The 10,447-nt window shown below is 43.3% G+C and overlaps 1 protein-coding gene across 1 annotated transcript in view; it reads right to left on the minus strand.

Annotated features, from left to right (window-relative positions):
- lars2 (leucyl-tRNA synthetase 2, mitochondrial) overlaps window positions 1–10,197 on the minus strand; it is a 35,428-nt gene extending 25,231 nt beyond the window's left edge. Inside the window, exons 1-3 of the mRNA XM_079731417.1 lie at window positions 10,166–10,197; window positions 8,110–8,361; window positions 6,440–6,565 (exon numbers count right to left, since the gene is read on the minus strand). Coding sequence (XP_079587543.1) covers window positions 6,440–6,565; window positions 8,110–8,349 — 366 coding nt within the window. The 5' untranslated portion in view covers window positions 8,350–8,361; window positions 10,166–10,197. The remainder of the gene's footprint in view (window positions 1–6,439; window positions 6,566–8,109; window positions 8,362–10,165) is intronic.
- Between the last annotated feature and the right edge of the window lie 250 nt (window positions 10,198–10,447).

Consider the following 10,447-nt stretch of genomic DNA (forward strand, 5'->3'; position numbering starts at 1 on the left):
CTTAGTTTGTTCCTATAATGATAGAAGCCTAACTAAGAGGTGAATGAATCACCGTTGGGATTCAAGTTTGACAACATTCGCTTGCAAAACAAAATAACTAGTTGAAAATGACAGACTTCTTTCAGATGAATCTTGCCCTAAATATTAAACACTGAGCTATGTTTCACCCTATTGGATTGCTGATATAGAACTGTGTTTTTTCCTTGCATTGAGAACACCATGTAGCATTGTCCAATGTGTAAACAAGACAACATAAATCATCTCTCAGTGGGCTATTGGGATTAGGAAGCATAAAGGTGGAACATTGCACATCAAACTGAACTCATCATTGCAGATATTGTGTGTGTTCCATCTATCTGAAACCAATGGACACCCATCGCCTTGCCCGCAGGGTAGAGTGCTCAAAGTCTTGGTTTTTATTAATTTGTTCATGAGATTATAATAAGAGTGTTGACTTGTCCCTCTTTCAAATGTTAAAATATAGACCGTAAAACCATCTAATTGTGTGTGTTCTTGCTTTGGATACGCATCGCTATGCTATAATATTATTAAATCTTTCATCTCAGTAGATAATTAAAAAGGGTAATGGGCATAATATCTACCAAACTTGGTAGACCTTCAAGACCATGTCCTGTGACTTGAAATTCTGATCGTGACCAATAGGCCAATGTGCTTGAGATTAAACTCATGTATGCCATAATTATATTATCCATGTAGGAGCCATGAAAAATGAGCAATGCAAATAAAAGAAGAAAAACATTAAATAAAACTATAATAAATATTTCTGCACAACACTCGCTTATAAAATAAAACACATATAAAAAACATGCATAGTTTGCATGTGCCCTCCCTCTCCCTCTCTCTCTCTTAATTTATTTCTGCCTGCTCTCTGTAGGACTTTACAAAATAAATAAATAAATGTGACCCATTTTTCGCTGCTGTGAGGCACACAGAAACAAGCACCGGCAGCCACCATAATGGCTGGTGCCACCGTTTCCGTGTGTCTACTCTCTGGCCGTCTCTTACGGTGATTTCAGGCTCGGTGGATGTGCCCCCAGCCCACCTGAGAGGGGCTGTAGGGGGTCAGACTGAGGAGCGACCAGGTGGGCAGGAAGAATACGAGAGTAGAGAAGTAGAGGAGTGAATGAAGTGAAGAGCGGGGGAGAAAGAGAGAGAGAGAGAGAGAGAGAGAGAGAGTATGAAAGAGAGAGAAAGAGATAGAGTAGGAGAGAGAGAGAGAGAGAGAGAGTGCGAGTGAACGAGAGCGCGAGAGAGAGAGAGAGAGCGAGCGAGAGAGTGAAAGAGAGTCGTTATATCAACTCTAACAGGGCTGATGTTTCAGACGAGCCCGTCGCCTTGGTAACTGTCGGAGCATAATTTGTAAAGCCGAGTGGTATTAGGCTAAGTGAGAGCCGCCGTGGCCAGAGTGAGCCGAGTAGGGTTTACTTGGAGCGGGAGGGAGAGAGAGTGGGGGAGAGAGGGAGGGAGAGAGAGAGAGAGAGAGAGAGAGAGAGAGAGAGAGAGAGAGAGAGAGAGAAAGAGAGGGGGAAAGGGAGAGAGAGGGCGAGAGAGAGAGAGAGAGAGAGAGAGAGAGAGAGAAGGAGAGGGAGAGGGGGAGAGGGAGGGAGAGAGAGAGAGAGAGAGAGAGAGAGAGAGACAGAGAGCGAGAGCGAGAGAGAGAGAGAGGGAGAGCGGAGGCAGAGCTGGAGGACCGCGAAGGCGGGAGGACGAAGGCGACGAAAATTGGAAATCCATCCGCTCATTAAATGGAGCGAGGCGCAGCATTGTTTATTCAGCGTAAATACTCCACCTCATAACGCAGAGCCGATGATGAGACTCCGCAGCTATAGCGGGGTGATGGATGGCTTGCATTACTGAGCCCAGATCCAGAGGAGAAGCCGGTTCAGGAGTTCATTGACGCCGCTTTAGAGCTGCGATTGATCGCCGCCTTCCCTCAGTGCACAGCAGTGGTGAACTCACCACTAAGCAGTGCTAATCTGGACCCCAGTCAAGAGGCTCAACTGGTGGATAACCAAGGTGGCAGTGTGTATTAATGCCTGGCACATAACCAATATAACGCTAGGCTGGTTAGTCTTCAAGACTAGGAGGCCAGAACTCAAATCAAGGGTTTGAGATTGATTTTGTGGATCAAATAGGTGGAAAACACAGTGACAAATCAGAAGAAAAAAGTATCAATAGGCAAAACAGTCAAAACCACCAAAAATCTGAAGACACGGTGAGAGCTTGAAAAACAAAATGACACATTAGAAAAAACACCAGGGCGATTAGAACCGCACAACAACTCCAGTCTACGAGCCACATACCGTTAACGGTAAAACAAGCGTGCTAAAAAACGCACAAGAACCAATCGGAAATAGCAAGGTGAAACAGAAACCACAACAACAAATCAGAATCCACCACCACAAATCAGAAGACACAGTGACAGATTGAAAACACAACAATACATTAAAAAACCACCACGGCGATGAGTCATGTTTTCTTTGGGATTTCCGATATTTCATTATGATTTCTGATATGTGGTTGTGTTTTCAGATTTGTGGCTGGGGTTTCTGTGACGCCGATTTGATCTCAGATTTGTTGTTGTGTATTCTGATTTGTCATGGTGTTTTCTCTTTTGTTATTGCAAACATTTTTTTTTTCTATTTGTCTTTGTGATTGGCACCAAGGGGCCACTATACTTTTGTGTTTTGGACTCAACGCACATTGCGTTCGTATGTAGGCCTATATAGTTGGATGAAACTGTGAACAGGTGTAAAAAACGTCTTATCTTATCACAAAGACCTAAGTGCAACTACTATAGTCACGGTTGAGCCTAGCGCCTTCACACGCTCTACGGCAGACTCGGCAAAACAAAGTGATTTTGACAATTTCTTTGGAGAGACAGTTCTGAGGGTTTAAGCATAGACTGTACTTAGTATTGTCCTTTGGCCCCCCTTCCTCCGTCACCGCGTGCTGTCGTCAACAAGGTAAAGTTACCCCAATTAACTTGTGAATAACAGAAAAAGGAGACTTTGTGTCTTTGACAGACGGAGTGATAAACAGCATACTCTAGGGCAGTGGAGGCAGCTGCCAATCAAGTGAAGCCATGAGTGTCGGCATTGGGAGTCTCCAGGCAGGGGAGGGAGCTGCACACACCACTAGGTCTGAGCGTAGGCCCGCCTGGGGAGCAAGAATACAGGTCTGAGCTTAAAAATAAATAAGTTGTTTGGGTTTAGCTATGTGTGGTGTGTGTTCTCCTTTCAGAATGTTTACTTCAATTGTAAGGAAACCCTTTGATTCAGCTCACAATCAACCTAATCGTAAGATCGAACGTTCTACGAAGGAGGGGAGGCATGTTATCCTCGTGGTCACGACCAACAGCCACTTTGTGATACTTGATTTAGCTAATACCGTTGTTCACTGTACCATGTATGATAAATCTAACGAGAGGCTGTGTAGGAAATAATCCCAACGCCTAGGTGCAAATGCCAGAGAAGCATAACTCTCTCGGACCTGTCCTGTCTTTAGCAATGTGCATGTGTTCTGTGTTAAGAAAGGTTCAACTAAACAGAGAGAGGCGCTCGGATAACGGCAGAACAACCTGACACCCAACCCAACCCAACAGTCTTCAGCATAGGCGCCGGTGTTCTTCCAATTTATGCCCCCTTGTGTTTGCTACCTAGTTAGTTCTGCGCATGCGCATGACGACACTATTGATCCGCGGTGTAGCGCTGGTGTAAAACACACATAATGTACCCCTGAAATCCCCAATAAAGACGTATTAATACTGTTTCAAATAAAATCAAATAAAATAGCATAAATTGGCCGAACACCGGCGCCGCTGGTCTTCAGCTCTGGCGAACACTTTGGGGGGGGGGGGGGCTGTTGTGGGAGAACAAGTGCATCAGTGATGGATGCACGGGTGAAGCTCCACCGTTTCTTACAGCAAGCGCCCATCCGTCTTACTGTCGTCCCGCGGAGAAGGAGGCCCCGCCGATTGCAAAGCAATGATTGGGAGAGATCGCTAACTCAGCGCTGACCGATCACTCAACACACACGGGTCAGGGCGTCCGACGAAACGTTAACAGGGCGGGAGAGGAGAAAGGTGGAAGAGAAAGAAAAAGAGGAAAAGAAAAGAAAAGGGGGGCCAGCGATGAACGCTACGACATGCGGCGGCTTCTGGTTGTCATGCCAACCTCGAGCGAGTTGTCACGGCGCCGACAAAGACGGATGAACCGCTGGTGGCAGAGGCCAAGCGGAAGGGGGGTCTAAACATAGGCCGTCACTGGTGTGTCACAGGGTGCGTGGAACGCTCTGCTAGTGAAAACACACATTACACTCAAACCCGTGTCCAGACTAAAAACACCTCACACGCTGGGCTCACAGCTCCGTCTTTAGACGGCGGTCTGACAGCAGTAAGGCCCTGATCCAGAAGACTTCAAAAAGGGAAATGGGGTGAGCACCGGGGGGGGGGGGGGGGGGGAATAACAACACGGCTCATCAGAGTTGTTCAACCACTCAGGAAGCCCATGGAGAGGAGCCATGATGGGCAGCTCCGGCCAAAGGACAGGAAGTACAGCCCGCGGTGCCAGAGGAGCTGTTCCAGGGGCAGATGGGATGCAACGGGTCAATCTCCGCTTGGCGGCAGAACACTTGTTCTGAGATTGTGAGCCAACAACCTTTTTTTTTTATGTGTGATGGTTGCTTGAGCTTCAGCTGTTCTCTGCCATGTGGGGTCTTTGCAGGGTCTCGTTTGTGCCCCATTGATCAGACATCTGTGACTGATCGTGCAACATGTAGAAAGGTTTAGTCCTGCGGTGAATTGCGTCGCTGTGCTGATGAGTTTCATGGGGAAACCGGTAACGATCCCTTTTTCTCTTTCTGGCATTTTGTTATTAGAGTGAGATAGAGTGAATGACGGCAGGCAACAGTTATCTCAATCGAAATTAATTAAATTAAATTAATTCACTCCATTATCACAACCCCTCTCCTTGTTAATTTACATAACTATAATTTTCCAAATTAAATTATCCCGTATTTCAATAATTAATGTTTATTTCAAAAATAATAAATTAAGTTGTTTACTGATTATGGATGTGGTAGGTAACCATCTGGATCCAATTGATTATTTTTTATATCAAACAGGCCCAAATGTTCCACAAACTTAAGATATTTGAAGACAGCAGTATACCCTACCTCTGTATCATACATTTACATTGTGGCGATGCCATTTACGTTCCACACCAGCTCCATGCACCCTCAATCTTATAGTTATAATGTGACCTGAGGCTGCACTGTAAACCTAAGGGTACAATTTTACATTTTTACTTAATAATATATTAGAATGTAATAGGTTACATTATAATGTAACCAATTAAATGATGATGTAACCTATGGGTTACTTGATAGTGTAATTTATCGGTGACTTTACAATGTAATAGGTCAAATCATAACCTATACATAATGAAGCAACCTATAGCCTCCATTCCTTTTCTTTCCAGCGCTACTGTAAACGGGCAGCTCCTCTCGCAGCGACCCTCGTACCAGCCTGCTGCGGATGGAAACACTTCTCCTTTCAAAAGATGGCACAGGCTTTGTGAAGACGACAGAAAACGTCAATAAACATCTGAGCTGTAATGATCCAGGTGGCAGCTTCACACCGAGCACCACATGAAGAGAACAACGTGGGCTGCGCTGCCTTGAATCTCCCACACACCGAATTGAAATAGCATTTGCACAGCTGAGCCCAAGGCATGACCGTCAAGGTAAAATGCAAACGTGTGTAAATTCTTGGAGACAAAAGACACAATGCCAACAAAATGAACCTTTGGATGTATGAACAACACACAACTCGTAACCAAGGCCTGTATCCAGTCTGTGGAATTGATTTAACAACCTGAATCAAATGAAATCCTCTGTGCACTGGTTATACTGCCATCAACTGATGGCTTGTTGTTTCATTCATATTCGTGACTGTAACTAACTAATCAAGTCTGTGGTGGTGACTTATAAAGTCTGTGGTGGTGACTTATAAAGTCAGTGGTGGTGACTTTTAAAGTCTGTGGTGGTGAATAATAAAGTCGGTGGAGGTGAATAATAAAGTCAGTGGTTGGGACTAATATAGTCAATGGTGGTAAATAATAAAGTCAGTGGCGGTGAAAAATAAAGTCAGTGGTTGGGACTAATAGTCAGTGGTGATGACTAATAAAGTCAGTAGTGGTAACTAATAAGGCTAGTAGTGGTGACTAATAAAGTCAGTGGTAGTGACTTATAAAGTCAGTGGTGCTGACTAATAAGGCCAGCGGTGGTGACTAATAAAGTCAGAGGTGGTTACTCACAAGTCAATGGTGGTGACTAATAAATTCAGTGGTGGTGAATAATTAAGTCTGCGGTGGTAACATAGAAAAACCTTAAGCCCCGATAATGAAGTGAGCCTCACCTCATGGCCTCTCATCCTCTGGAAGTGGCCGAGGGCGTCGCTGATGGTGTACACACGCACGTGTCCCATGTGCAGCCTTCCCGACGGGTACGGGAACATGGAGAGGACATAGAACTTCTTCCTGCCCTGAGCAAAACACATGTGTTTTCAGATTAGACACCAATTTCTACATCAACATTTTCTCACACCGCTATCTACCACAAGTTTACTTGACTAAGTTCACTCGGTCAAACAACTGAACGAAGTGAAAAAATAACTGCCTGCTAGTGTGAGCTCTCCAGAGCGTTCTTGGCTACCAACAGTGTGGATCAGCAGTTTCCAGAAATGGGACTGTGTGCTCCCAGCAGAACAACAAGTGTGGGAACACCAGGGTGCTTCATCTTGTGACTGACGCTAAATATGAACATGATATATGTACGGTTAGTGTTATGTCCTTCCTGGGGTAAGGGCTTCTTAGCAAAAATGTGATTGGAGAGGGACAGCGAAAACTAACACTGAGCACCGCTGATTGTTGCCGATTGTGATTGTAGGTTATTCAGTGTTTATGTTCACATTTGCATTGTAAACACGTGACAGGCAAATCAAAGTGGAAGTGTTTTCCTAAAATGTTACCAAAAACATTGGTAACATTTGTCTTTTTTATGAAATAGGTCTTAAATGAAAATAAAAGGAAATAAAACTGTTAAATCTATTTGTTCCTGCACCTGTGCAGACGTCAAGGAAAATACATTTTTTTCAAACAAAGTTGTCAAGTTTGATAAAAATCATTTAGAGATTGAAGTCCATTGGATCTCCATTCATTAGCTGAAGTCAACAAAAGGAAATAACTTATCAGTCCCTTTCAGAGACGATGATCCTTTTAATGGCCAGACTATAATAACACAGCCTGACGCCAGGCTGTTGTCACACAACAGACCTTCCGTGGAAACAGACTGACGACTGCAGCAGGAAGTAACTCTGTCTAGCCCTATAATTATTACTTAAACCCTAACTTATAAGTAATTTATAAATGATTTAGCACAGAGGCTGCCATTAGTCTCCCTGATTAATGTTAGCATGTCCCTGGAATTACATTCAGGCCTGGGAGACACAATGTGAGACTCTCATTAGATTGCTTCATGATCAGACGAGGCTAAAGGTCCTCGCAGTGGATTAAGGTCCCTAAACACACCCAAAGATCCAGGAGAAGGACGCATAATATAAGGCCTGAGGATGCCTTAGCTTCACTTTATCCTTTTCATCAAAATCTAAAAAGGCCAATGACATGAAAAGATCAGACTCCTCAGTTGTGTGTTGGCTAGAGGTTTTAGACCTCCAGCTGAAAGGTTCTAGGTTCAAACCCTGCCACCGTGGAGTCCGTTCTCCTTTACTGCTGGGAAAGATGCACCCTGATTCCCACCCTACAGAAGTCTCTGGATGGGTGCTACACCAGAATGCTGCGTGCAGTACTAAACATCGACCAGAATGGGCATGTTATCCAAGCGTGCGTACGACGTTGTCTACCCCATACCTGCGCTTAACTGACATGTATGAAGAATGTCATGCTTTGGATAAAAGCAGCTACTAAATGACTACATAGCTCAAATAAGACTAAAAAATATTAAGAATAATATTAATAGCAATAATAACATAACAACAATAGGAGTAATATGACAGCTGAGCATGTTCACCTCCTGAGGCAGGTCTCTCCTCCACTGCTCCATGATGCGTGGGTGCCACCATTGCTCTACTTTGCGCCGCGTCTCCGCTCGATAGTCCTTCTCCCACAGCCCCGTCTCGCTGAAGAGCGTGCGAGCGCCGGGGAACCGCACGCGGGGCCCAGCCCTCTGGAGAACACACCTCAGCCGGCCCACCTGGTGAGACCGAGCGAGGGGATGCAGAGCCAGGCTGCACACGGACATCATGTGCATGACTCAGGCCACCTGAGCACCACAACAGGCAGGGGAGATCAGATGATGATTATGGCGCTTGTGTGTTCTGGAATGAATTTGTCCTTTAACGGGGATAGGAAAATGCACTTGCAGTTGGAAAAGATGTTAACGAAATCTGAGTTTTGTGCTGCCCCTGTAGTTTGTTTTAGGTGTTTAATCTAGGCACTATGCAAGTGTTCTGCAAATAGCCAGTGTTCCAAAGTGTTCCAAACCAAGGAAATAATTAAATTAATAATGTATGTTCTGATTAAACAAATATCATTTTGTACTGCTACTCACCATTAAAAAGGCGAGTATACAAAGAAATAAAGTTACTGAGTGCTCCTTGAAGTCGTCCCTCAACAGCCTCCAGCTGTAACACATTTTAAACACTTCATTTGAGCTCCCCAAGGGCAAATCATCCTATTCATTGTGTTTGCTGTTAAGCCAATCAGCGTACATACATACTCTGTCTCTCTTTCTGTCTTGCACAAACACACACACAGACACATACATATACATATACATATATATATATATATACATATATATATATATATATATAAAACAGAAGAGCAGACTGTCACTCAATTAATCTCTTGTTTAATCTGGTTTTAAAATATCTGCCATCCCAGCTTGAATTAAAGGCTCTCTCTCTCCCCTCTCTCTTCCTCTCTCGCACTAGGAAAAACGCAGGTCTAGCAATCTTTGGGCTAAACAACTCTGGATAAATATGTATGTCTAAATATATGCATATATCTCTGTAATTTTACTGTAATTTGTGTTCTATAACCGCAAAATGGTATGCGCACACAATAATCATACACAAAGACACACTTTGAGAAGACATCCACATAGCATCTTTGGCTGCAAAGTATGACTAGACCAAGGTTCTTTGTCTGTTGTTCTGATTGCCATCATTTTTAATATGTCGAAAAATGTAAAATGCAGCATCCCTAGCGTGACTAAACCATAGTGTGGATTCTGAAAGTCAAACCGCTCTAACTCCTCACCCATTGACAGCTTGTATTAGCTGCCTATCCAAGCACAAAAAGTTATACTTTTCCTTTAAATATTGCAGCACTAAGAATCACTTTGCGGCTTGTATGGCAATGCTTGTTCATTTTACATGGCTGGTAAATTATAATATGATTCCATCCATACTTTGTATATTTGTAGTGTAGTCCCACTAAGTCCCCAGTCAGCAATGAAATTAGGGTTTCCCTCTTCAGTTGAAGAGTTTTACCTTTTTTACAACGCCTGTTTACTACCCGTGTCTTATAGTTAATTTAAGTGAAGGTGGAATAAAATAGTCAAAATAGCCTTCTGCTTTCCACACAATATATATCGGAAGCAATGGGTCAGAACCTTGGAACAATGGGGTGTGTGTATCATTTATCTGATGACCAGGTTCCCAAATCAAACCAAAATCAAAACAAAAGGCAGATAGAAGCCAACCAAAGGGGATGGACATCACCGGTTGTCCATGAATGGGAATGTTCAACATTATTTATAATAACCATGTCTGACAGATCATGTCGAGATGACATGCGATGACAAGGAAATGTTTCTAACGTCAAAATACCATTCATTTTACTTTTAAATGATAGGCTCATATTACAGCGCATTATAGTCCACGCTGATTGACAGAAAACCTATTATCTATTCTTAATAGAACATTAATGCAATAAGAATAATGCCATTACCAATCCTATTTATTTGACTTCTCTATAGCGATCACCATATCAACACCAGATGCTAGTGTCCGCACAGGGAATGTACAACATGCATAGTCAAGTAGCAAGTAGCAACTCACTGTTCATCCAAGTTGCCTGGTTTATATAGGCTGTATGTGTGATATTTCATAAAGATGTCGCACAAAGAGTCACTTATCCAACAGTTTATTCATTGAGATGACCTGTTCCCGGTGCTCACGATTTCAGTATGGGCGGCGCCATCTTGTTTTTTAAACAACTTTATCAAACCCACCTCCAATGACAATGTGTACGGCTGCGAATTGATGTTTCAAATGTAATATGTATTATCTGTTAAGATATCTCTCTCTCTATATATATATATATATATTCATTCATTATGT

The sequence above is a fragment of the Pollachius pollachius genome (assembly GCF_949987615.1).
Source record: "Pollachius pollachius genome assembly, chromosome: 1".
Classification (NCBI taxonomy): domain Eukaryota; kingdom Metazoa; phylum Chordata; class Actinopteri; order Gadiformes; family Gadidae; genus Pollachius; species Pollachius pollachius.